Source organism: Calypte anna, chromosome 18, assembly GCF_003957555.1.
Source record: "Calypte anna isolate BGI_N300 chromosome 18, bCalAnn1_v1.p, whole genome shotgun sequence".
NCBI lineage: Eukaryota > Metazoa > Chordata > Aves > Apodiformes > Trochilidae > Calypte > Calypte anna.
In genome coordinates, this window is record NC_044263.1 from 6,179,831 (window position 1) to 6,207,634 (window position 27,804).

The window sequence follows — 27,804 nt, forward strand, 5'->3', positions numbered from 1 at the left end:
TCTGGAAATCCTAAAACTCCACTCATTGTCTCAAGACTGGGTTGAAATGGAGAAAGCTGAAAATGGAGAAGCTGCTGTTCAAAAAAAGCCCTGGTGGTTTAAAAGGTGGGTGCAGTTTCACTCCTGGGTGTTAAAGGTAAAGCAGCTGAAAAAGCCAAGGTCACGGTGCCATAGATAAGGAGGTTACTTCACCAGGGGAGGGTTGCAGAGCCTTTTGGAACAAGCAGCTTTAAAGTCTTGATGTGGCTGCTTCTTACAAGTTAACATTTTTTTTTTTTTTCAAGTTATGTTTATGGGAGAGGAGAACAAATCCCCACACAGTATGCAAAACAAGACATTTATTCTTAGAAAAGCAGTCAGGTTTATGTACAGTGAGCCACAAAGGCTGAATAAAATCCCACATTACTGTATTCAGGATCCTTCCAACGTGCCCTCTTTGACAATGACTCGTGCAAGATTCCGAGCAAGAGCAAGCCTCAGCATTTCCACTTTCATTGTCTCATCATCATCATCCTAAAAGTGAGCAGAGTTTGGGTCAGGCTGCTGCTACACACAGGAATGAGCTGGTGGGTTCTTTTAACTGAGTTTTGGAAAGTCAGGATGCAGGTGATTAAAAGGAAGAGTAGAGGTGTATTTACCTGTCAGAGGGACCTCCTGAGAAGAATAAAAGCCACATTTCCTATTTTTTTAGATCAACACAAGACAGCATTGCCAAGCCTTTCCCCTTTCTGGCAGCTATGGAGGTTTGCATGTGGAGCAAATGGCTCCCTGTTCTGTGCCTGGAAAGTTTCACAGCTTGAGCTGTTACAATGGCAGCATCTCAGCTTTTCATTGCCTGTGTAATTTCCAATCATTAACCTTGGGAAAGCATCACAGTCCAAAGCAGCAGAACAGTGAGGAGGGGCAGTGCTCCTGTACTGGTTTCTGCCTAGACTTAGGATCTCTTGATGACACTGGCCCAGGTTTCCCAGGGAAGTTGTGGCTGCCCCATCCCTGGCAGTGTCTCAGCCCAGGCTGGATGGGGCTTGGAGCACCCTGGGCTGTGGGAGGTGTCCCTGACCATGATGGGGGCGGGGACTGGATGAGCTCTGAGGTCCCCTCCAACCCCAGCCAGTATGGGACTGTATGATACCCCCCATCTGGCTGTCCAGTACCACCACACACCAGCCTTGGTAACCCAGGCTCTCCCTCTTTTCTGCCCCCAAGCAGGAATATAAATGTAAAGCATTTCCCCTGACCCTCCCCATAGCTCCACTCATTCATTATCCAGTTGTTCTCAAAACAGAAACTACCTGGAATTTCTGCTTATCCAGCTTCCCTGCTGTCAGGTCTTCCAGGCATCGCATCAACTCGTACGTCTGCTCTGCTGAAAATATCACCTGTGGGAACAGACATATTTAGTGAAAACAATCAAGTTTAAGGGCCTCACACAGTCTGAGAATATAACTGAGAGCAAACTAAGGCTTTCACACTCCCTGAGATCCATTCTAACTCTTTAAGTTACAGGATCAGAGGCCAATTCAGGCTGTAAGTGACATTGGGAGGTCTCTGGTGCCACCTCCTGCACAAAGCAGAGTCAGCAAGGAAGGGGCTCTGGGCTTCATCCAGTCCATGGGTCTGAAACTGCTGAACTGCCATGTTCTTGATGGATCTTGGAGCAAAAAACAGCTTAGAAGAGGGAAGCACACTAGAACAATCTTCAAGCCAAGAACCAGAAGGAACTGGATGCAGTGAGTACTTAAATTATCAGCAGGAATGTTTTCCACTGCTGTTTTCTAAAAGCAAAGAACAAAGTTACATTATCCTGCCCTGGGTCCTGTGCTCCCACTGGCAGGGCACTTAAAATGTGCAGCTCTGAAACTGCCAAAAGTTGATTTTTTTTTTTTTGCACTGGAAATGCAAGTCCTTGCTTGGGGACAGAAAGGAGGGGTCACCAGCCTGGGGTATCCTTTTGGGAAGTAAAGAAAGGATGTGGGTGGCTCTGACACATGTGACCAGCCTGCTCACCTCTTTCTGCTCCAGCAGGGGAAGGGCATCTGTCAGCAGTGTCATCCAGAAGGAGCAAGGAGCAATGTGAGCAGTCATCAGCATCAACAGCAACTTGGCAGCTTCAGAGAACCTCTTCTCCCCATACAGCCGGTGGAACTCCCGGTACTTCCCTGCACAGGGGTGTTGGGAGGGGGTAGAAAGGTGTCAGTGTCTGTCAGACCTGCTCAGGCCCAGCATCCTGGGAGGATGTCTGTGATCCTGGGAGGATGTCTGTCCCTGGGATGGGTCTGTTTGCTCCTGTGAAACCTGTGGTAGAACTATCTCCACCTGAAATGTCTCCCACAGCTGTGTCTGAGGGAATGGGAAGCTCAGGCATGAAGGAAGGTGGAAACTGAGGCTGAAGTGGCAGCTAGAAACCTGCTGCTGTTCTTGTGTGTGAGTGCTGAGTGTTTGCAGGGTGATCAACAGCAGGAGTGGCTCAGAGAGGCTGGTGGTGTCTGCAGAAACCAGGCATGGGAGGGGAGAGGCAGGGGGCTGAATGTTCTTTTGATACTGCAGAATATCAGGAACTCTGAAAGGTTTTGTTGTCTTCCTGACTGTTCAAATGGAAACTGAGATTTTTGTTCATGTGGAAAGTTCTGCTTTTGTTAAGAACTACTTAGATCAATTCCCAGCACAAGAGAACTGGCAGAGGATGAAAGTGAGTTTTATTCTGCACCTTTGTTTGTACCCACTGAGCTGTCAGGGTACTGGATGTGATGATTCCCATTCACCTTTGACTGAGCTCAAGATAGAGACCTGTGAAGCTTGTCTAGCAAAAGTAGAGCTGATATTCCTAAAATCTCCAGAAGAAAAACATGAAATATGCTCAGGCCTTTCAGGATTTTTCGTAAAAAACAGGAAGGGAGGTGATTTCTCTACAAGCACAGTTGCACCAACTACAAATCTTTGGGAGTGATGCACTGGGAGACACTGGGCATACAGAGGAATGAGGGGTTACCTGTTAGGTAAATCACAGCTTCTAGGCTTAATTTTGGATAAGGTTTAAATGAAGAAAACACAGTTGCAGTTTTGCAACCTTTGGACCACATGGGAACAGATCAAATTCAGCATCAACCTCACTGTAATGCTGGTGTCAGCCAGAGGGGAGTCAGTCCAATTGCCAACAGCTGCTCCAGATTGCTATTAGATTTTGGCTGCAGTAACTGGGCTTGCTAACTGCCACAGCTCCAGAGAAAGATGCATTTTAGCTCCATTTCCTGTCTTGGTCCATTAATCAGAAGCCACAGAGCAACTGCAGCTTGATGGGCATTACCACAGCCTGCATTTGACCCTGCCAGGAGGAGGAAGCTGTGGTGTGTAAAGGAAAAGAGCTGGAGGCCCCTCTGCTGTTATTTGGCTCAGCTGCTAAAGTGAAAGGGTCTGAGAGCTCTGCTGTTTGAGTGAGCCTGAAACTGGCACCCTGAACCAATCAAAGATGTTGAGATTTTGAAGAACTTCTTATAAAGTTAGTAGAATGATCATATTGTCAAAATATCTTAAACCAGTGGTTTAGTCTTCTAGGGAAGCCCCGTAAGGTCTTCCAGATTGTGTTTGCTAATAATTCTAAGACTCTCTAGGTAGTGACACAGTCTGGAAAGAGATTAGAAAAGAGGCAAGATACACATGTCACAATTTGAGATGATCCTGCTCAAAGCAGTGCAGAACAGATGCCTACTGTGAGTGCAATTGGAAATGCAGCCTCCTGGTAGCAAGCAGGCTGCATCCCACATCACATTCAGTCATTTGGTTTCCCCTCATCACCAAACCAGGATGGAGGAAGGAAAAAATCCAAATAATTCCATGGAGTTAGCTATGTTCTAAACAACAGACCAGAATGAAAACTGGAGGTGCTTCTTACCAAGAAATGTTAGCCTGTCACTCAGCAGCATGGATGGTCCCAAATTATCAATGAGGTCTAAGTCTGAGAAGCAGCCCCTTTCACAGTAGTCCTTCAGGAATCTAGAGTGAAAATAACACAAAAGCTTCAAGGGGAGAACATAATCCACATAATTTTGTATCTGCTAATCCCTTCTCAGAAAACTTTGCCATACCACTGAGTTCCATCCTAATCAACCTCCCATGGAGGTTTCAGAAGACACCAAAATATTCCCAGGGAGTGGCCAATGAACTGGTGTAATGTGCCTTTAACAGACAGGATTTATTCTTTGGATTTTGTGGTATCTGAGATCTATTCTTCAACAGGAGTAAGGGAAGGAAGGAGCACAGGAAGCTGAGGTTGGTGGATACAAAAAGAACACTCCCAGATCATAACAAAAGCTCTATTTTTCTGCCTTGTAAAAAAAAAAAAAAGCTGATAAGCAGCAGGAACAAAAACAATTCTAAAAGCTTTTCATCTGTTTTGTCACAGCCTTCATTATGGGTTGGTTTTTTTTTCAGAACTGCTTCCTGTGATGGTTTTCTTTCACCTTCTGTTGAAAGAAACACAATGATTCCCACTCCCTCAAACAACAAATGTAAAAAAACAACAACCCAGCAATCTCTTATTGTATTCCCTTTTTTACTGCTGAAGGATGGAAGTATTGCCTGGCCACCTACCCAGGGTGATAATTTCAAAATTATACTCTTAACTATGCAAAGAGATTGGTACCTGCCTATTTCCAATTAGCAAAAAAATCCATTACATGGATTGGTAGAGATTAAAAACCACAGAGAGTTGTTTTATCTTTTGTCTAAGGTTGGCACTCACTTTAGGCTAAGTGTTGGCACTCGGTTCAATTGGTAACAACCTTCCCACCTCTGAAAGGTCAGATACTGTGACAAGCTTGTGAAAAACCAGTAGAACAAAATTCTGCTCTTTTGTTAGAGATAATTGTGGCTTGCCATTTTTTGCAGAAATGGTGAGTTAAGTGGCTCCCACTGACTTGTTTGGAGACTGCAGGGTGAATTAGACTGGTTAAAAATAATCTGCTGAATGAAGCACAAAAGGGGATTTTCCTCCACCCACATCAGTTCCCTGGTTCAGCTGTACCAGAGCAAGTGAAAGGACAGTGCAGAAAATAGAGATATTTGACAAAATAAATGTTTATCAAAGCAAGGTCTAAGAGGGTTGGACTAAAGCAAATCTGTTTCACCTCTAGATTTTATGTAGTAAACCAGTGTAGAACAGAAACAGCTGGGGTACTGCAGGTGAGAGCACCAGAGATGTTCTCCAGTCTGCAGGTTCCTGCTCTGAGGGAAAGACAATCCCAATCTGCCTGCAGCAGGAGCTTCTCTGGTCCATAGCAGGACAGTAGCTTCCTTTCCAGTTCTCCCACCCCCCTGCAGCATCTGACAGCTTCTGACTGACTCACCGATCAGAGATCAGTGTAGCAAAAGCTGCATCCTTAGCTCTGATGCTCCAGGACAGGGCAGAGCCCAAGCGATTGTTCCGCAGAGCTTTCATGGCCATGATTTTACAGATGCTACGAACTGAGGAGAAAACAGAGGAGAAGAGGGAAAGAATTAGTTTCAGGAGGTTCACTTGTATGGCTATAAAACAATGAGATTTATGAGTCACCCACCTTGTTCATTCATCTGCCTCTGCTCACAGATCCTCAGCACTTTGAGAGCTTTCTGTTCTGTGTTGAGGGGGATCCGCTCGATGTGGAGCTCCAGATAGACTCTGCCATACTCTGGGCAGTGGTCAAAGTAATCAACCCCCAGCTGCCACAGGCTGGGAGAGGGGAAACAAATCATCAAGGTTTCCAGTCACATAAATAAGGACAATAGTAAAGCTACAAGGAGAATCTGAAGCTGCACTAATAACAGTTAGCTCATTAATTTAGTACTCAGAGCTAAAATGATTTTTACTTGCTACCAAATACCAGCCTCCTATTATCCAGATCTGGAATACCTGCAGCTCACCAGTGCTTTGCTTTTTTGCTTGGTACCAAAAGAGCCACAGTATCAGGAGCCATTTTGTCCTGGTCAACACACTTGGTGGGTTCTAACAGATCTTTAAGTCAAGAAAGGAAATGCTCTGGTGATCCTTAGGGACAGTGGCTCCTGTAAGTTTTTGCCTTTTTACTTCACTAGCATGTAGTTATTTGTTTTGTCTGCTTTGATATTTGTCTTGCCTCTGAGGAAAAAAAAAAAAAGAAAAGAAAAAAAAAAAAAATACAAAGGAAAAAAAAAGTTACTACCTGTGATGGGAGAAGAGTCCTGAGGCATACTCGAGCAGAAGGAATTCCCGCATATTGGAACCAAAACTGAGGAGGGGAAAGAGAAAAGAAACAGGCACTATTGTTTGCACCTCATTGTAAAAACCTGATGATTTTATTTCACAAGTATTTTTCATTTCTGCAGCATGCTTTTCTCACAGGCTCTTAACTAGCTTTGTATCCCAAGCCTAAGCATGCTGGTCAGCTTTCTTCTTGAGGAAACATGCCAAGTATTTACAGCACTTAGCAAATATAACTTAGGGAAAGTGGTTTAAGAAACAAACTTCAAGGAAATTCAGTTGGCAAAATTCAATTATTCAAACTTAAATTTATTCAAAGCATAAGCATGGAAATTCTAAAGAGGAGTTCCCCACCATCCCAAATACTCAGAAACATTTGGGCCCTTGATTATATCTCAGATAAAATTATATTTCTTGAAAATCCTAACACTGTACTGAGGCACTGTTAAGTATCATATCAGATGCATCAGGTCAGCAACTGCTTCTGCTCCTCAGAGCTCCTGCACTGCCCATAACTGCAGAGGAGGATGCAGCATCTTTATTCTGCATCTTCTGGAAATGCAGAATCCTGATGGTCCTTTTCAGGCAAACCCCACAGTGCCATTTCAGCCATCCTTGCTTCTTGGTGTCTGAACAATCAGTGCAAATAAATACTCACTAGAGATTGTGAGATTGCAGGAGTTTACAATGATCCAGTAAGTCAGTCAGATGAGCCACAAACCACCAGTTGCTCAGGGCAATGCTGTATAGGGAGCAAGCAAAAGGAAAACAAAACTTAAGCCTAGTCACTGCCAAGGAATGTGTCAGGTTTTCCACAGGGATTTCTTGCCAATACTGAGCTGTATTAATGTCTGGTTGCAATGTCCCAGACTTCATGGAATACTTAATTGCTGCCTGCTTCACAGCTTCTTGCTTAATTCTTGGAAAGGTTGATCAGGTGGGTAGTACCCATGTCCTGTACCCCAAACACTGCTGGAGTGAATGCACATAGAAGTAAGAAACTTAATACTCGACCTGCATTCCTTGATCACTTGATGCATTTCAAATTCAAAGGCTGCCATTAAAATCGTGTCCAGAGGCTCAGGGCTGCTTTCCCCACCCAGGAACAGGTCCATACTAGACTGTGGAATGAGATTACAAGGCATGATAAATGCAGAGGTTGTGAGATGGTAAAAGGAAGCCATTTGTTTGGATGTAGCACCCTCATTTAGGTTACTTTGTGGGAAATAATATGCCACAGAGACTGAAGATATTAACAAAAATATTTTTCCTTATTTTAGCATAAGGAAACTGGGAAAACAATTTGCAGGAGCACAACTGGTAACATCAGACACTGAAGAGGGACTGGGTCTTCAACAATTATTGGTCCATTCTTTGAGTCTCCCACTCCACTTACAAATTCTAGAAAATATCTTACAGGTATGTAGCTGTGGTAAGATGTCAACCCTCCTGAAGTTTTTCGTTAAGTGCAGTAACCCTTGTGTGCATGGGAAGGTGGAAAATATATAAAGAATTCAATGTCATGCCTGTGCATAAAACCTCAGGTCCATTGGCTTCACAGTTGGGTGGGAATAGAGCAGGCGGGTCACCAGGAAGTGGTACCAAGTGGTCATGAGCTCTTTCTTCTCCAGGATGGCATCCTCATCTCCCAGCAGGATCTAATGGAGAAAACCAGGAGGAATTCTGCAAATTCAGCAACCTACACAGCAGCATGGTAACCCTTCGGAGGCACTGCTTCCATTCTGCAAAGCTCAGGATTTAATCAAATAACAAAGCACAAAGATCCTTCTCAGAGCCCAGTTTCCTAATCAGCCTCATGGCCTTGGACACAAAAAGAAAATCATCTGCCTGTCCTTGCAAAGATTGCTGCAAAACAAAGAGCAGTGTACAGAAATCTCCTGCTTTAATGAACAGATTATCCAGCATATTAATGTTACTTACAGCTATACAGGGCTCCTGAAATACACAAGGATGGATCCAATACTTGTCCACTTTCCTTCCTTCCCAGCAAAAAACATACCTTGCAGATGGATTCCATGTGGGAATTGGAAGCAAAAGTTCCATCCTGTAGGTACCGCTGACATTCCTCATGCCAGTGCTGCCATTTCAGCTCCATCTCAGTCAGTGTCTGGGTGTTGCCAAGCTGAAGAGGGTAAAATCCATAAAATAATGGCAAATTGCAACAGTTGCTTGGGCTGAACTCAGTTCTTAATGATAAAAAGCTAATTAGAGGACTGCCAAGAAATTGTTCCTTGTCCTACAGCTGCATGCGAAATGTCTGACTTGACTCATCTGAATCAAAGCTGAGCCCATCAGAGATTCCTGTGATGCAGCAGCCATTTCTCCTCCACAAGGAAATGACTCCAAGTGAGGGAAACTCTACTGGTAAAGTAGTCTGAAAATATTCTGTACATGAGAACAGTTCTCAACAGGAATTGCTTCAGACAACTAGAGAATGTATCCTGCTGTGAAAGTGGTCTAACTGTGTAAATCTGCTGCCTTTTTTATCTGAATAGTTGGGGTTTTTGGGCAATTCAAGGACAAATATTATTACTGTAAAAGATTAAGACTGAGGTGTTCTAATGATGAACAAATTGTGGTGTTACAGATGGCTCTCTCTTCCCAATGGAACTGAATGAAAACAATCCACTTTATACATACACTGGGCACAGGCATCTTCTTCATCAAGTCATCCAAGATTCTGCACATGTTTGCTGATGTGGGATTGGCACTGGCTTCCTTGGAGAGCAGGTGCCTTGCTTCATCCATTCGGCCTTGCAGCACAAAGACATCCACCTGAAAACACCACCTGACTGTCAGCACTGGGCAGGGACACCAAACACCCAGGAGGAACCTCAGAGGGGAATTCCAACTGGTGAGCTAGCAACTTCAGTGGAGTTAAAGTGCTGTAGGCCCTGATAATTCAAATACACAGTGTAAGTCTTGCCCTCTATGGGTCATGAAAATGAAAGGATTGGGATGGGAATGAGGTAGAGGAAGATCTTCAGGGTGGCTTCATCTTAAAACCTATACAGGCAGGCAGCAGAGTGTTGCTGGTATCAGTCTGAGATATCATCTAGCATTGGGTGGGGAAGAGGAGGGCAGAACACACAAGCATGAATTTCCTTTGTTCAAGAACCTTGTAGGTGACTCCACTCACCACGTTCCAGAAGAGCTCATGTTTTGATGGATTCTCACTGCTCAGGACCTCACGGACCATGTTGTCCACATCACAGACGTGAAGTCGAACCCAGTCAAGGAGGCGAAGCAGGAGGGGCCCAGCTTCAGGCAGAGAAGATTTCATCCTGTTAGTTCCCAAACTGCTGTTTGCCATGCTCATTAGATGAGGTTCACTGATTGGATTTCTACCTGCTACGCTCAAATTACAAAGGAACACAGTTCCTTAAGCACCAGGCTGCTGGCAGATTTCAGTGTGGAAAATTCTAGACAGAAGAGCAGCACAGCCCAGCAGAAAACCCCAAACCCTAACCAGCTTACCTGAAGAAATTAGAGGTGAGTGACTCAGATCATAACTCTTGCAATGCCAAAAGACATATGGAATGGTTCTGTTTAATTTTGCATCAATTTGTTATTATTAGCTGAATATGAGGAAGAATCATAGAATCATAGAATTGGCTGGGTTGGAAGGGACCTCAGAGATCATCGAGTCCAACACTTGAACCAGAAATCTGGCACTAGGTGATCAACCTTTCTTCAAATTAAGCAATCCACAATTTATGAATCTCTCTTCTGAATTCTAGGACTGTGCAAGTAGTGTGGATTTGTTTGCATAATCTGATTTCCTTAAAACAATATTTATGACTTAAAAACCAAGTGTAAACAAGCTGACTTCAAAAACAGCATCCTGAAGTCAAGGAGTTGCATCAGACATTGTGTAAATGTCAGCTGGCATCAACCTATTTGATGCTTAAAGATGTGTTTATGCTTAAAAGTTAAATAAATTGGCAACAACCTTTGATATTCCTCTTCTTCACTACCCTTCTGTCAAAAATATGATTCAAATTGCAGTGATCTATATATAAGGAGGAAAAGTACAAGGCAAATCTAATAGCTTGGCATAATTCAGTATGAAAAAGGCAATTTACTGAGGCAGAAGAGGTATTAAAAGGCTCACTGACACTCGTCATATCTCTAAAACATATTCAAATATGGTACAATGGCTGCTACAGGCATTTTAAACAAATAAATATGCAAACAAAAAGCCCTTCAGCTTTAACATCAGGATAGTTCCCTGCTCACCTGCAGCTGCTTCAATGAACAGAATCTCACACAGGTTCCAGATCAGCTCCATTGCAGACAGAATAGAAACCTGAAGAAAAGCATGACCATGCTTCAGATTTAGTAATAATTCCAGTTATGTTTCTTTTAATCACACAAAGATATCTGCTGTCAGGAGCAATCAGTTAAGCTCTGTTCCTACAGACAAGATGTCATACTGACATTTCAGAGATAAAAACTAAGACAGAAACAGGCCACAACTTCTCTACACACATTCAGCTTGGAAAACACTGAAGCTGTTTGAGTATTTAAATGCAATAATAAATCTGTCATCAGTGGGCTACACTGAACAGTGCTACTTTCAGCCTTTTTGCACTCTTAATATTTAACAAAAAGAACATCAAGGAAAAAGGGAGGCAAATTAAGCACCATCACTGCAGCTAATAGGACAAAACTACTGTGAGCACTCTGCTCACATAACCCTCTTCTGGTGTCTTGACAATTCCTGATGAACACCTAAAGGTTGCTACAAGGCTCTGACTGGAACCTGAGTGCTTGAGCTTGGTGAAATTTCAGACAGGTGAACACTGGTCCAGAGCTGACTTTAAGATGACAAAAAAACATCACACCTATAACACTGGATATTTGTTTAAGAAATGGCAGTGAATCCTGATGTTTGGTGTCTTTTTATTGTTTTAGAAATACAGGAGCCAACTGTTTATTCCCATTTCCTCTTGGTTACAAACTGTACCCAATATACTAAGCCAGAGTTAAATCTAAAGTGCCCCCTGCCACAGTGCTGGCCTTGATGACTTTACCAGCTGGTGAGGTGCCTTCAGTTGTGACTACCTGCCAGGGCTGCAGATTACCTGAGTGCTGTACTGGGTCTGCAGGGCAGCATCCTGGGTTGAAACTGAGGGAAGAAAAAGGAAAGTCAAAGAGCAACATATTTGCCTTTTACAGCTCTTTTTGGCCTCACAAATAAAGACAGCACCAGATCACTTATTAAGCACAGACCTAGCTGAGTACACAGAAGGCTAAGCTAACTTTATATAAACTTTGTAATTTTTTTTTAATGAATCCTCTGCAAATCTGGGTATGGCTACAAGGCAAGGATGGAAAGGAAGAGTAAAATCTCCCACTTTGGGGGGGGAAGCAAGCTGTTAATTTGGACTCAGTTTCCAAAAAAAAATGCAACCCAAAACAGGAAAAGACTTTCAAGTCCCCAGAAAACCAGTGAAAACATGGTGGGGGGGTAAAATATCTCTGACCACATTTACAAACCATCTTGAAAATCTCCCTGATGGAAAAGGAGTCTTGACAGTTACTGAAATCTCTGCATGCTGTTTTTACAGTAGCTGTGGTAATTTATAACTGAAATCCTTCTTTTATAGTCACAACTAGAGTTTTTCTTTTACTGCAGTAAGAGAATAAACTTACTTGCTGCCTGATGCATGTCCTCCATACAGGCTCTTATCACTGATCTGTAGTTTTTACTCACTTGAACCAATCTGTCAAACACAAAGGCTTTGATTAGGGAGCTGCTTTTAGTCTCATGCCAACTGCCCACTAAAGCCTCAACAGTTTCTGCACAGGGCAGACATTCCCAGCTACAGCACTGCCCAGCACTGTTACTGGAAGGATCAGGGCCTTGCTTTGTAAAATTACTCCCTCTCAGTGAGTCAATCTTCCCTAATACCCAAACCTCCCTTGGCATAACTTGAGGATATTTCCTCTTAATGTCTCACTTGTTCCTTGGGAGAAGAGACTGACACCTTGCTACAGCCTCCTATTCTGCAGACTGAACTCCCCCGGGTCCCCAGCCACCCTTCATAAGACTTGTGCTCCAAACCCTTCCCTAGTCCTCTTCTGGGGATGCTCCAATGTCCTTAAAATAAGGACCTCAAAACTGAACCCAGGATTCCAAGTTTTCCCCGCTTCCCCCCCTCCATCCACTCACTGCGCCTTGCGCGACTTCCCCGCCAGCTCCTCCTCGCTCCGCTGGAGCCCGATGAAGATCCCGTGGGACTCGTTGAAGAGTTTCCGCAGGGTCTGGATGTAGATGTCCTGATCCCTGCGGACCACGAAGAGTCGGGAGGAGCCCGGCCCTGCCTCCCCGCTGCCTGCAACACATCCCGTCAGCTCCACGGGCAGAAGCTCCCGGCCCGCCCTGCCCGCTCCCCGGACCGGCTCTCACCTCTGCGGCCATACAGGGTCTCGCACACCAGGACCTCGGCGGGGCCCCAGGCGAAGCACAGCTGTCTGGCGGAGGGGTCCGCACCCGGCACCACCTGGGAGGGGGAAAGGCGGCTCATCAGAAACCCCCGCAGCTGCCGCAACCCCTGCCCGGACCCTCCCGGCCCTGCCCTCCCCGGCCCGCACCATCAGCGGCGGCTCCGCATCCAGCTCCTCCATGGCTGCGCCCGCGCTCCCCTCCCGCCTCCCGCCCGCCGGAGCTCCGGGAGGCCCCGCGGGGCTGCCCGCTCCACTGCCTGCGCTGCCCGTTCCGCTGCCCGTTCCGCTTCCGCTGCCCGTTCCGCTGCCCCTGTCCCCCGCCCCTGTCCCCCCGCCGCCCCGAGCTGAAGCAGCGGCCCAGGCCCGGCGGAAGGAGCCCCGTGATTCTCCCCGGGTTCGGGACAGGCGCCGGCTGCTCGCCCCGGAAGCGTCGCCAGCTCCGAAGGCCCCGCTGGGGCGGGACGTGCAGGGCCGGGCTGGTCCCGGTTCGCTCCCGCCCGGAGCTGTCCCCGGCGCTTTGCCGAGGCTGAGCGCGGGTAAGGAGCCGGGTTGGGCGTCCGGAGCCCTGGCCAGGGCACGGCGGGACGAGTCCCCCTCCGAGGCCGCTGCCGCCGGGGTTGCCGTACGCCGCTCCTCGGTTCCCGGCTCGCAGTGCCCGGGAGGAGGGGAAGGACGAAGCCCGCTCCCTCACGATCCACTTCATTTTCTTGTTCCGAAGTGGTGTGTGGACGCGGTGCTGTCCCCGGCTGTGCGCTGGTCTGGTTGGTGTCAGCCCTGTGTTTGTGTTCCCTGCTTGCCCTTGTCCTCACCAGTTTCTCTTCCTTCTTCACGCACTGGGAGCACCTGCAGGCAGAGGAGCCTCCAGATTGCTGAAGGTGACTCTGAGACAGAGTTGTTGGAGCTTTCTGGCAAACACCTTGGTAGCTAATGGTGTGTGATGACTCCGGGGGTTGCTCGCAGGTTGGAGATGGGCTTGGAGCTGGTGATGGATCACAGCAGGTCGGGAGCAGTGCTGGCAGGTGTTGGGAAGCCCACTCTGCACTAGTGCCTTGGTCACTAACTCTGGTCAGGAGATATTTTCCTGCTCTGGCTGGCAGGGGCCAGGGTGGGAGCTGAGACCCCCTAAAGAGCAGGCAGAGTCTGCCTGATGAAACTGCTGTAAAATGCCTCCTCACCTCTGCTGACTCTGGGAGCTCACGTAGTGATGAATTGAACCTGAGTCCATGAATAACTTGGTGTGATAGAACACCACATGCTGCTCCTTTCCTTCCATTCCACTCTCCTTCCCTGTCTCCTCATACTCCTCACTTTTTACCTGTTTCTCTAATTAACAAACTTGTTCAGTGATAACTCTTTTAAGGAAAATATTAACAGTGCTGTCTTGTTGAACTCACAGCTAGAATAACCTGATCCCTCTCAGGCTGGTGCTTTTTGAAGAGCCTCACAAAGAATTAATTCTTAAAGATAGCTTAAGTCATTTGGTGTCCTCGTACAAAAAAATGCTGGAAAACTTCACTGCTAAATTGTGGTTTGTTTGGGTCTTTTACTTTATTGGCTACTGCACCCTTCATTTTCAATAAAAATAAAGCAGTTTTCTTTGCTAAGAGCACGTTGTGACTTACTGTGCTGAGAAGTGGCAGTTCAGTCATGAGGAATGGCTTGTAGGGTAAAAGAACTTAAATCTTCAGAAACCTGCTTGAGAAACTAAGATTGAACAGTTTTAAGAAAGTTCATCCTTATTGTGAGCAAGAGTCCTGTATTTTCTGGGAGTTCTGGGATGTGCAACTTACAGAGTCAAATTCATCTACTTAGGAAATGCTGCTGCTCTTACTGCAGACTTGTGAGGATGTTGGTTATCTAGATCTAAAATATCCTCTCACACACTACTGAAATGGCTCTAGATACAAATCAAAACTGGATGTCTGAAAACTCAGCAGTAAGAGGTCTTCTACAACCATTCTTCAAGGTTGAGGTGCTATTTCTTTAACTACATCAGTTTCTTGTGACTGATAGAAGGAAACTTCTGAAGGCTTCTGATACCACACAGTGCCTTGGAGTAAAAGAGAGCTCACTGCTTGTGTGGGCAGAGTAATCAAAAGCTACTAATGAACTAAAATGCATAATTACTATAGAGCTGGCTAACTTTCTTAATGGAAATCTGAGACTTGCCTAGCAAACAAGTTTCCTGTTAAAAGGATGGGAGTCACTGTTTTCCACAGAATTGCCACCTGAGGCTTTCCTGCAGGGAATGCTTAGAGCATCCCTCTTCTTTGTGTTTTTCTTGCTTTCCTTTTATTCTTTTCCACGGGGAACACTGGTGTCTCTGGGCCACTCTGTAGGGAGCTGCAGCCCTGTGTGCAGGGAGAGGCAGCCAGAATGCAGGTCAGCAGCCTTTACCAACTGCATTGCAAGGCCAGGAGAGTGCCCATTGCTCTCACTGGTCTTATTTTCTCTTTATCAACATGGAGACAGAAGTGTTGATGACTGAGATGGTGGATCTAATAGTGGGACAGTGTCCTCTTCTGCTCCAGGATCCACCCTTTGTAAAGAAAAACATTCAAAGGTGGAGCAGGAATATTTTGGTCCCCTCCTGCTGTCTCTTGGCATGAGCTGTCCACATTATTCTCTCTAATGCTTTTTATGTCTGCAGCATCTGATGCTCCAAAACTGGTAAGGAGGGTGGCTGGTTCCTGGGGAAGTCATCTTGGGCAGGTGAGTTCTAGTATGAAATCTTGACATTTTTTAGTCCTCCTCTGAACACTGGCTGGAGGTCTGTACTTATCTAGAAGGGAGACCTTCCTGCACACCTTGCAAAAAGGCTTCTGTGCATGTTCAGTCTATGTCATTGAGCAGAACTGGGAACTGTGTCAGCATGGAACTTCATCTTTCTTAAAAAGCCTTTGAAGGAGAGGTTCTCAGCCCAGGGAGAAAGGCAAAGAGAAAATGTGTTATTGTTTTACAGTCAGGCCAAAAAAAGAGAAGGGCGGTGGGAGGTTGTGCAAAAGAAAAAGAAAAAAAATCAAGTCCTGATAATGAGGAGAATTACTCAGTTGCAAAATACAAGGTTTGAAAGCCATTTCATGGCTTGGGGAAGGGAGGGAATGACCAGCATTGCCAACAGGGAAGGCACAGAACATGCAGTGCCCCAGGCAAAGTGTGTTTTCCTGATGGTAAGCTAGTATTAACAAGGAGCAAAGCCTGAGTAAGTCACTCAGACCTTCAAGGTCCTGGCTGAGACAGCAGCTTCTGTCCTGCTATCTTGCACCTTCAAATAAGCTTTCTATACTTGCATTGAACTAATTGCAATGTAATACACAGTTTGGAAGAAGCTGGTGTTGCTTTTGTAGGCTTTTGCTTGCAGGACCACACTTCTGCTTGCAGCTGTTTTAAAGTCTTTAAAATCTTAATGTTTTGAAATCTGTGAGAACTGAATGTATGTTGAATGCCCATATTCCTTGTGCTCATCAGAAGAAGGTGGACTATTAAGCCCAAGAGCTCTGCAAGACCTAGAGACATCATATTTCTTCCTTATAAAACTGCTGTACAAGAATGAAAGCATGGAAGCATTTTAGAAAACAACACATGGAATTTTTTTTCCCAGAGATGGAATTTCTCTGGAATCCCCACTTTGATGCTTCCCCATTCACTGCCCTCCAACTCCATGCATTGAAGAGGAGGAGCTCAGAGAGACAAAAAGCTTTGCCTTTGCCCCCCTCTGCTGCAGCCTGGACCCTGCAGGACTGGGTTCTTTGTAGTTCTCAGTGTGGCTTCTCCCCTGCTGCTCACTCTGAGTGCTGCTGTCTAGCCAGTTATCTTTGCAGGTTTTAGCACTCTGTTTATTGTTAGCTCCACTGAATCTCCTGTGAATTTCCTCTGTTGCTAAATCGGAAAAGCCCTATGAAAATGAGGTTCATACAAACCTGCTCTGGGATTGGAGATCACTGTAATTGGTGGTGAGACCAATGGTGGTACATCTGAAACAGTTCTCAGCTTTTTTGAGCTCATGTAACTTCTGCAGTGGAAGGGAAAGCCCGTATGTTCTAAAAAAAAACCCAGTGTATGTTCCAGTCTCATTTTAAGCACACTTGGTCTGTTTGTTACATTGGCCTTCATGATGCCTCACTTAAAGACAGTCCAACATTCAGTTCTTTCATGTCACTCTTGGGCCTTGACAAGTTTCATCCCAGCTCCTGATGAAAACCTCCTCCTGGACCTGCAGCACAGAGATCTTCAAAGAGGGAGGGGGAAGAATTGGCAGGAGCAAAATAAAGCAGGGCTGCAGAGCAACATGGGTCTTGTGACGCCCTTCCTCACAGCCCTTCCTCACAGCAGTGGCTTCTCTGTGATGTTGCATCATTTCTAAAAATAGAACTTCAGGTCCTCGGGGAAATTGCATTTCTATTTTGTTCTGTGAAGTGCCCCGTGCATTTTGAGTCTCACATTAAAAAGGCATGTACAAAGCAGAAGGATAGAGTGGCTTTTAAGATCCTTTATCTCCTTGTTCTCATGTATAGTCCTTCTCTGTGGTGATAATGGACTGCAGAAGGTCCAAATTGCTATTGAAAGTGAAAATAAAAGGTGAAAAGAAAATGCAGGAGACTGATAACACCTTCAGACCTGGGGAGGGGATTTGCACAGAACCATGTTGTTTTCTCTAGCTACAGGTGCTAGGTTCCCTTCCTGCCTCCCAGTAACTTAAACAGAAAAAAATAAAAACACAAGTGATTAAATGCAAACAGGATAGGCTGATTGGAATAGTCTTTTGATTATAAATGCAGGAAAATTACACAGGTAGGAGTGGAAGCTGTAACTCAAACAACTATCAGTTTGAGTAAGGTTCAGCATGAACCAGTTCTGGGGTCAGACTTGAGCTCTTCTTTTCTAGAAGTGACTCTCAGAGACTCTTGAGGAGTAAAATATAAAAACTAAAGGGTTCTATGAAATTTCATCTGAGATTTGATCTTTCAGAGTACTGAAGCAGAGGGAAATTTTTACAATATATGGGAGCCTATGCTAGAAGGAGAAGGTAAAAGACTACCTCCTGTGTTTTGTGGGAGCTGAGCTGGCTGCATGGGCATCCTCACTGCCCCAGGTAGGCTGTGAGTCTGGTACCTTCTCTGCCATGGGTAAAGGCAAGTCTTCAGCTTCCTGTCTTCTTCAGTTTCCAGACAATTGCATTAAAACAAAACCCCTCCCCGTTTATCAGCTTCCAGAAGGGAGGTCCTGGAATGTGAACTGATGCGACAAAAGGCAGAGGAGGGGGATAGGAATCTACAGAGAGAAGCAGTCTGTATTCACCTGTAAATTAAAATTCTCTTGTGTATATCTTTCACCACTCGAGTAGGATCTTCTGGATAAATCCTGTCTTGTAACTTCTCCAAAATGGTGCTGTCGGTGCTTGATGTGGAAGGTTGGGTTCTGTCATGCCAGGAGCAGAGGGTTTGTGTGACCACAAGGACACCTCTGCATCATGGCCCAGGGAATATTCACCACACGGAGTGGCACTGGCACAGACTAATGCCCACCTGGTAAACCTGTCCCTGAAGTATTCTCGAAGGTCATTTTTGTGGTGCTTCTTTTCCACCTAATTACTATAGAGAATCTGCTGATAAATGATAGCAGTGGGTATAAGGCTGATGAAAAAAAGACTCAAATTGTTTTGTGGAAACCTGTTTGGTGAAATCGCTGAATTTACTTGAATAGATGGCATCATTAGTAGTGTAGTATATCTCCTAATTTATAATTTTGGAGGTGATGCATCATGTCCTTAGCCTGTTGAAAAATATAAGTAAACCTGGACTGCAATTGTTTTGATTGTATTCAAGGTGCATTGTTAATATACTTTTTGGAGCAGAGGCACGGTGAAGGCTTCGTTCTCTCTGCAGAAACTACACATATTTCAAAGTTAACTCACTCCTCACTTTCCTTGGGGAGAGGGCTGGGGATTCTGGAAGCAGCGGATGCCTGTCAGACCTCACAGCCCGTGTGTTATCCATAAAACACCGAGGGCCACGGGGGGAAAAGCGCGTCAGGTTTGCGGACGCACAAGAGGAAGATGACATGGAGGGGTCACCTGTGAGGGATCACCAGGGGAAGGTGTCGGTGCCCCCGGCACAGCAGACCTGAGAGCGAGGGCAGCCCGCAGGGCCCCCGGGTGAGGTGCTGAAGGGGCGGCAGCCCGGAGAGGGAGCCCTGAGGAGGCCGAGAAGGGGTTGGGGTGGGGAATGAACCCGCCGGGCCGGGTCGGGAGGCTGAGGGCCGGCGGCCATTTTGAGGAGGACAATACCCGCCGCACGGCTCAGCCGCTGCGCCCGGCGGGCGGGCGGGGCGGGGCGCGCGCACGCAGCGCGGGCAGCGGCCGGGGCGCGCGCACGCTCCGCCCCCCGCCGCCGCGTTATGTAACGGCCGTGGGGGCCGCGCGCGCGCGCTCCCTCCTTCCCCGCCCCCTCCCCGCCCGCCGGGACCCAATGGGCGGCGGGGCCGCGCCGGGAGGGGGGAGGCGGGGGGAGAGCCCGGCGGACGGGGCGGGCGCGCGCACGCACGGGGCAAGGCGCGGCCCCGCGGCAGTGCGTGCGCGCTCCCTTTCCCCCCCCGCCTTCCCCACTCTCTCTCCCTCCCTCTCTCTCCTCTCTTCTCCGCCGCGCTCGCTCGTTTCTTCCCCCCCTTTGTGAGGCGCTCGGAGTGGCCCGGACATCGCTGACTCGCCATGGCCGACGAGAAGCCCAAGGTGAGGCAGGCGCCCTCCCGCCGGCCCCCCCCCCCCCCCTCCGCTTCCCTCCTTCGGCCCCGCCGCCTCACTTCGCCCCTCAGGCGGCGGCGAGAGGCCAGGCCACGGCCGCTGGCCCGGCCCCGGCCCGTCCAGCCAACGGCCTGGGCTCCGCCGCGCCGGCTTTGCGCGCCATTTTCCTGCGCACCCAGGCCGCGGCCGCCTTCCCGCCCCGCCGGGGGAGGGGGGCCGGGGCCGCAGCCTCCCGGGGCGGGCGGAGGATCCCCGGGGAGGGTGGCGAGGAAAGGGGGGTGGGGGGGGCTGAGGGGGGCGAATCCGGGCTCCCTTCCCGCCCTCCTCAGGGAGACAGGCAGGTCCGGAGGCGGTTGCTGCCTTTGCCTTCCTCCTCCTCCTCCTCCTCCTCGCAGGGCCGGATCCGGTCTCCCCTGGGCGGCTAGCGGAGGTTGGGGCGCAGCATCCCCGCTCGCCAGCAGCCTTTGGCCGGGGCACTTGCCAGCCCCTTCCCATACGGTGCTGGCGGAGCGCGCCGGGGCCTTTGGGCCGCGGGAGGGGCGGGCGGGTTTCGCTCCCTGCCCCCTTTTGTGCTGCCTCTCGCCCCGGGCCGCGGGAGGGGCCGCCGGGGGGGCTCCTGCGGGCGGGGGGAACCGCGTGGAGCTGAGTTCTTCCACAGCAGGAAAAAAAAAAAAAAAAACAAAAAACCGAAAAACAACCAACACACAGCAGAAAAAAAAAAAAAAAGCAACCAACAGAAAAAATAAACAACAAAACAACCCCAACCAGGCAACACCACTCTACTGCCGTTTAAAAAGAAATTTAAAATAGTAAAAATTTTTTTAATTTTTTTTTTTTTTAATTATTTTATCCCTAATTTTTAAACTGAGTTTGAAGGAGCCAGGAGATCCCCAGGGGTGGCGGGGCGGTGTGGCGTGGAGTGGGGATCTGTCACATGGCGGGGACCCGCACCTGGCCCGGGCCATCCCCTCACCCGCCCAGCTCCTCCTCAAGAAAACAAAGGTGAAAACGCTGTCGGGCACCTCTGGAGAGGGCACTGCCCGGGGTCTGGGTAGTGTTTAATCCTCTCTTTGCCTCTCCCGTGATACTCTGGATCAGAATCCGAGCAGTGGAGTTGAAAGTTGGTTCTCTGCAATTGCGGCGCGTGGTTTCTAATGGAAGCAAGAAGACCGGACTGCTTAAGAAGGATTTTTTCTTCGGTGCTTTCTGAAGGAGAAAGCTTGTTTGGTGGTTTTTTTTTTTAGATTTTGTCACCTTTCTTAAATAGAGTCCTTTAAAGTGCCTTGAAGCTTTCTTCAGAAGTACCTCAACTGATATGAAAAAGTTTAGGAGATAGTAAGAAAGAGGCTTGTTAGTGGTTGAGATCATAGTTATAACATAAATAACTTTATTCCATTGATTTGAGACAGTGTTGTGGCATATTAGCTTGCCCTTGGTAGAAATAACTTTGATATTTTTAAACTTTTATTGTAAACAACAGGCCTGGTAACTCCTCATTGCTAATTTGCATGTCAACCAATCTCAAGAATGACAGCTACTCTTGAGTAAGGTTTGGGATTTTGTGTGTATGTATGGCTTAAAAAAAAAAGAAAAAGTACTGACCTTTGTTTCCTAAATCAGAGTTTCACGTTGGTAAACAGCTATAACACCTTTATTTCCTTCTTTTCTTATGACCTGTTGCACTTCAATAAAATGTTAACTTCTTGTTTCATATCTTTTTAAAAAGTACTTTTTTTTCTTCTTCTTCTTTTATTTCCTCAACAGGAAGGAGTGAAGACTGAAAACAATGACCACATTAATCTCAAGGTGGCAGGGCAAGATGGGTCTGTGGTGCAGTTTAAGATTAAGAGGCATACACCACTTAGTAAACTAATGAAAGCCTATTGTGAACGACAGGTATGGATCTTGTATGATCATCAGGAGAACCTGTGTCTGGGGGAGAGGTGATCTCCGTGGAGATAGATGACAGTAAAATTTTAAACTATGTAAATATGCAAAATGATAACAGTTTTACCAAAGTAATTGTTTTATGGAAAGTGTATTGTTCTCAGGGTCTGATATAGAGTGGACTGACAGGGTTGTGTTAGGAAATGGGTAAAATAAAGATAATGTTGTTATCTTTGTGGCATTTTTGTTATAGATGTAGGCTTTTGAGAGGGCAACTGTTACTCTTCTGTTCAAAAATATCAGTATGGAAAGAGGGGGTATTAACTTGCAGTAAAAACCTAGGACAGAGTTGAGTGATAATCACTGGTATTTTTATAGCTCTGAGTAACCTCTTGGTCTGGTCATAGAATTCTGACTTATTAGCTTATTATTGTGTTGAGAAAAGAGAATATCAGTGAATATTTTTGGGTTTAAAGGTGTTTAGTGTCTAATTTGAGAATGAGCTTGTGTGTTTAATGATGGACTTCTTTTTTCTTGTGGCCTAGATGTCAGATTGGTTCTCTTAGGGACAAAAAATATTTTGCTAGTCACAACTGCAGCCAGCCTACTAGGTGGCAGAAAGCTATTGCAAGTTTTAAAAACATCTGCATAAGAATAGTGCTATTTAACTCTTCTTGAGTGGAAAAATTTTGTCTGGAAGTGGATTTATCTTTAAATTTTTTAGGTGCTTCTGAAACTTTGTTTAAAAGCATTTGTACTGCATGTTATTTTTAAAGTTAGATTTTATTTGTGCTCCTTATTAGGCATACACAATATTAAAATCCTTAAGCTGTGGACTTCAGGTTTAATTTTGGAGGTGGAAGATGCATATAGTACATAATTTACCAGCTTTAAAGAATGAAAATCATGTGTTGTGTATAGTAAGACCTAAAATGGAGGCAGCTAACCCTTGAATGATAGGTTTAGAAGGACTTATGGTTATTGTATGTGGGGAAAAAATAATCCAAGGAATATCCTTATTTTTTTGTGGATACAAATCTCACCAAGGTGCAGGTTTTTTCGTAGGGTGTCAGATAACATTTATTCAGCTCAGAGTTGTCAGGAACCTGCAAAAAAAACCAACACTTTTGGAACAGGTAATACATATTTTAAGAAACACAGTGTGGCTCAAACCAAATGTTGCTGTGCAGAAATGTGTTGCTGCCATGACACTGAGCCACGTGGGTTTTTTTGAACAAGATGGTGTTAGGAGTGGGCTAGAAAAAGCATTTTGCTCTGAACTATAAAGTCTTACCAAAAAACTTTGCTCATGTTCTTTATTAGAATAAACAAATTAACTTCTCAAAAACAATTACTGTATTTAAGTCCTCTGTGTGGTACATCTGCTCTTCTGTGGCAAAATGAAGGCTTCCTTACTAATTCAGAGGTGCCAAAGCAGCACCACACAATACCTAGGATTTACTTCAAAACCAGTTGAGCTTCTGGTATTTAGAAGTGGTCTGCACAGAGTGTAGAAAGAACTGGGAAAGAAGTAGACATTAAGGTTCTTTCTTGGTTCTGGCGCTCTCTGCAAACCTCTTTCCACTTTCTTTGCAGGATGTAGTGAGCTGTAGAATACCTTTGAAAAATAACTTGTGAATGTGAAGGTTGTGTCGTTAGTAGAAGGGATTGTTGTCCTTCAGTTAGGTTTGTGAATCTGTTGGCTTGAGCAAGAATGAGGAGCAGTCTTCTAGGGGTAGAAGAGGTCAGCAAAATGACTGCTGTGTGGTAGAAATGCTAGTTCAAAGTACTTGTTCACTAGTTTCTGGAAAGTTCCAGGTGTACACGGAACAACTTTTTTCTTTCGATTTCATTTAATAGGAATTTAAGGTCAAAAAGTTACCTTGGCTGCACTTTGCTGCTTCAGACTAATAGATGGTGGTTGCATTTCTGGAAAATAGCATTTTAAAATGCCTTTGCTTTGGGGGAATATCAAAAAGAAGTATTGAATATTACTGTTTGACATTTGTTACCCTAAGTGTTGCATCTGATTTTCAAGTGATTTATTATTTAAAAGCATTATAAAAATCTCAGCCTTTGGGGTTAAGACTTGGGTACTAGAAATTGCTTGATTTTAGTTTACAGTCAGTGGGGGCACTGTTGTTTCTCTTACTTGTTGGTCACAATGCAATTTTTAATACAAAACAGATTGCAGGGATTTCTAGTGAAATGCCTTCAAGTGCATGAAGGGAGTGTGATAAGTGTATCATGCACTAGGGATGGGTGTTTTTAATGATCATGCTGCAGTTTTTAATGACTTAAAGTAAAAACTAGGGAGTACTTTTACAGCAGGCTTACTTTGCCCTGTGTTACCTCTCTTTGTGCAGGGGTTGTCAATGAGGCAAATCAGATTCCGGTTCGATGGGCAGCCAATTAATGAAACAGACACACCTGCACAGGTAAACAGCAGAGGCAAGACTCAAAAGCTCTTACTTGAAATTTGCTGCAGGTGTTGATGCATCTGTTTGATATGAATTATTTGTATATTTGTATGTATTAACGATATAACGTGATCTCTTTTACCATTGCTTTGATGTAAGTGGTTTAGAATTAGAGAAAACAGAATCTAAGACTTCATTAGTATTTTTTATAATGAGTATATTGATGTATTAGTAAATTAAGAAAATTAAGTATAACGTGCAGGTGATAAGTCTTGTAAAACTCTTTACTTTATTGAGTCACAGCTCTGAGAAGAATTGGTAAGTTAAGAATTGAGGTTTTCCTGAAGCAATAGCTTTGTTTTTTGGGGTGGTTTTTTTGGTTTTGTTTTTGTTTTTTTTTTTTAATAAAAGCTTGCCAGGTGGTTATCAGGGATAGTGTCTCCAAACATGCATTTGCAATATGAAAGTAATTTTCTGTAACTTGAAGACCTGTTTTGGTGGCATAAAATTAATGAAACTGAAGCTGGGGTTGTCTGTTTGTATTTTGTTAAAACAAATACTGTTCTAAGAACAGAATGGCTCTCAGTGACTCTTGAGAGTTTTTTTCTTTACAGCTCCACATAGCTGTGCTTAATCAGCCTTTTTAAGTGATAGTTTTATATACTTTCCAGTAACACTTGTTACAAAATAAGGGACTCTTGTTTTTAGAAGGTTTGAATAGATCTGTATTTTCTAAACAGTTGCTCCAGAGGATCTGTCCTTTATGACCATAATCTGTGCAACTTTTTAATTTGGAAAACTTAAAATTGAGGCAACCAGCGTGCTTTTCTCTCCATCCGTGTTACACTGAAGCTAAGGATCAGTCTATTTATAGCTGCAGCAAATGCCACAGATCAGTTTGATTTCCTGGAGCAGAAATTGAGACTGTTTCAAAATATACCTTACATTAGTTATAGCAACTCCTTCATTCTTTGTACAAATTTTGCCTGTAGGTAATAACATCCCAGGAATATCAACTGTTAAATTTATGGTGAAAGAGAATTATATTAATAGAGTATTGCTGTTTCTCACTGGCAGTTTATAACATCTCTGACTGTATAAAGTGGTTTTAAATTTTTTTGTGTGCTTTCTTATGCTCTCTTACTGCCTGGTTGGGTAGGGACCTGAATTATAGTCTGATTTCTTTAGTGCTGTATCTGAAGTCAGCAGCAGCAAACTGGAGTTGTGGCAATATTCTGAGATAAACTGAGGAAGTAAAGAGAAGAAAAAGGCAATGGCCAAGTAGGCAACAAAAATTATAATTAATTTGAATGCTGATCTTTTTCATAGGGGTCACACAATGCACCCTGAAGTTACATACTAGGAATCATCCTAGGATGATAGTTATGAGCTGTCATTTTTTTTCCATGCAATTTCTTTGCTTTTAAGTTATGGTGAAGTAGGTTAAATGTACAAAGTGATGGAGAGGAGCAGGGCTGGGCTGGTTGAGTTGCATCAAAAGAAGCATGAAGGTAGGAAATGAAAGAACAACTGAGCCTATAATAGATACCTGAGAAGTGTTGAAAGCCTTTTTTTTTTCTTTTCTGCTATAGTTGGAAATGGAGGATGAAGATACAATTGATGTGTTCCAGCAGCAGACAGGAGGAGTGTACTAAAAACAAACAAACACACAAAAAAGGAACCTGCTACTTTCCGCTCCAGAACTGTGCTCCCACAGGCAACACATTCACAATTAGAAAAATGAGACTTGGTTCAGCCACATCCTGACTACTGCAGTATAGTTTTCTCTCTTCTCTCTCTGATTTTTTTCCTATTCCTTCTATTGTACATAAAGTAACTGGTGTATGTGCACAGACATAATGCATATTTTTTTTAACTAAATGGCCAATGGTATGTTTTGATCAACATTTAATGGAGATGGGGTGGGAAAACAAACTGGTTCTGTGAAAATGCCCCTTTCTCCGTTAGTGGCATGCTCCTTCTACTTTTATCTTTATATTCCAGTAAGTTATTTTGCTCTCACTGTTTAAAAACAAAAACCTTGCATACCTTGTTTGATTGGATAATTTCAATGTTTTTCTTTTATCATTGTAAAACCAAGGACAATTTTATAACTTTTTTGTACGTAGCTGTTACATGTAGAGCAATCTCTGTTTAAGTAGGGTAAAATTACTCTTAAAAAAAGAAAAAAAAAAATCCTAGATAGTTTTCCCTTCAAGTAAAGCGTCTTGTTGTTTAAATAAACTTCTTGTTTAAAATAACCAGTTTTCTTTATTTTTCTGTGGAATAGTAGTACTCAGCCCTTGTATTTCTTTCTCTGCAGTGCTTTATGCTTCTCAGTTCTCAGCTTTCCATGCGGTAAGTAAGCATGATCCCCCTTTCACAGTCAGGAGACTGTTGGAAAATGAGAGTTTTCCCTGAGACATCTTGGTCAGTTTTGTCTTTTGATCTATTTTTTGGGGGGGTGTAATGTTCTGCTGTGCAAAAAATGTTTGATTAGGCCAACTGCAAAATACTGGACTGTTTATGCCTTTGAGCTGAGCTCCATTTGTCAGTCTTTAATAGAAACATCAATCTGTTGCTACAGTACCTTATTTAAAATTCTGTATTTGAATGCTTTTTGATGTAACCATTAACTTAAAATGAGCGGATAATTCCATTAATCATTCAGTTTACCATGGTATGAAATGGGAGATGCTTGGAAATGTAAATCAAAAAATAAAAAATTGAGTTATGTTTTTTGGGTGTATTTAGCTATGGTGGTGTAGATTCCAAGCTCTGTTGTGGTGTTCCTGCTGGAAAGGGGAAGAGGCTTGAAGGGAGGTGGTGACAATAATGTTTTTCATGAGTCTTTTCCACAAAGCTGCTGTTCTTGAGTTTTCTCTGGGGGAAGTTTAGAGGTTGCTGTGAAATCTGTGGATGTTCATGAAAGATGATACACCTGTCTGCTCAGCAGCCCCAAAGCATTCTCTGGTGTCCTGGGAGTGTTGTAATATTTCATAGTGTTTGCAGCAAGTTAATGCTCTTTTAGGTATTAACTTGTTAGCAGAGCTCACTTTTTGCTGGTAGTTTTCATAATGGTTAATTCATTGGTAAAACCAATCAGAAGAGATTGGCTGGAAATTCTCTAACTTTATGGCAGAATGATGGTGCTGTGCCTTTACCTGATGGACAGTGATCTATTTGACTTCTGTTGCAATTTTACCCAATTTGATATGACATTATTGCATCTAACAGAGATAACAGGAGAGGTAGAATCTCACAATTGCTTTTAACTGTGTAGCTGAAGGATGTAATCTCTATGCCATTGGTTTAAGTTTAGGAAGTTCTGCTGTTAAAGGGATTACTTCTTATTCTGGGATGGCTCTTGTAGTCTTCTGTGGTATATTGCAAGGTTGGAATTGTGTCTTGTGAAGAGAAGTCATATCCAAACACACAAAGTCCCAGGAAAAACTTTAAAAAGCAAGTGTGGTGAGGGGATTGTGTTTCAGCAGCTTTTGTAGCTTAGAAATGGACTGTGTTCCTTTCATTGGCTTTAGAATCCCTGGATTTGAACCTGGCTAGACTTCTGATAACAGTGTATAAAATGCTTTCAACTTGATGTTATGCCAAGACTTTTCCCAGGAAAAAGCCATGTCTATCTTGTTTGGCCAAAAAAGATGTTTGGACTTGCTTTAGTTTCTGAAGAAAGTGTGAGGTCTCCTTAAATACAGATTTTTTAATTTAACTTTTTGTTTAAATTTTTTTTTGCAACCCAGTTTAAGACTGAAGCTCAGAACTCCCTGTTGTATCTTGCCTACTGTTTTTTCTTTCCTGAGGCAATAAAAGTCAAGTGACAGGTACTGAACAGCATGCTTTCAAAAACAATGTCTTAATTTCCTGGATTAGTGGAGTGATGCTTCATCTGTCATTAACTGATGAGCAGGATTATTGTGACATAATGTCCTGTTACTAAAACAAGACTGTTTAACATGAATTTTGATAAGCTTACCTAAATTTCACTGTGCAAAATAATTGCAAACACAGTCTTTTGTACTTTTGGATTGATGAGGCACCTTTGGAAATACTCCTTA

At 44.4% G+C, this 27,804-nt stretch overlaps 2 protein-coding genes and 1 long non-coding RNA gene across 3 annotated transcripts; 2 read left to right on the plus strand and 1 right to left on the minus strand.

The window, feature by feature from the left end:
* Positions 1-323: 323 nt before the first annotated feature.
* On the minus strand, positions 324-12,943 carry NUP85 (nucleoporin 85). The gene is made up of 19 exons (XM_030461569.1): positions 12,833-12,943; positions 12,648-12,741; positions 12,411-12,573; positions 11,891-11,961; positions 11,320-11,363; positions 10,472-10,541; positions 9,372-9,493; positions 8,873-9,007; positions 8,232-8,354; positions 7,738-7,869; positions 7,226-7,332; positions 6,870-6,953; positions 6,174-6,239; positions 5,553-5,704; positions 5,343-5,460; positions 3,890-3,990; positions 2,008-2,159; positions 1,293-1,379; positions 324-513 (listed from the first exon to the last, which is right to left on the minus strand). Exons 1-19 carry the CDS (start codon positions 12,863-12,865, stop codon positions 412-414), a joined length of 1,956 nt encoding a protein of 651 aa, XP_030317429.1. The 5' UTR covers positions 12,866-12,943; the 3' UTR covers positions 324-411.
* A 166-nt stretch (positions 12,944-13,109) lies between these two features.
* LOC115599293 lies at positions 13,110-17,105 on the plus strand. The gene is made up of 3 exons (XR_003988283.1): positions 13,110-13,221; positions 15,336-15,397; positions 16,154-17,105. It is a non-coding gene; the product is annotated as an uncharacterized LOC115599293 (long non-coding RNA).
* Positions 17,106-19,187: 2,082 nt separating this feature from the next.
* SUMO2 (small ubiquitin like modifier 2) lies at positions 19,188-25,992 on the plus strand. The gene is made up of 4 exons (XM_030461603.1): positions 19,188-19,412; positions 21,189-21,320; positions 23,678-23,749; positions 25,324-25,992. Exons 1-4 carry the CDS (start codon positions 19,392-19,394, stop codon positions 25,384-25,386), a joined length of 288 nt encoding a protein of 95 aa, XP_030317463.1. The 5' UTR covers positions 19,188-19,391; the 3' UTR covers positions 25,387-25,992.
* Positions 25,993-27,804: the final 1,812 nt, after the last annotated feature.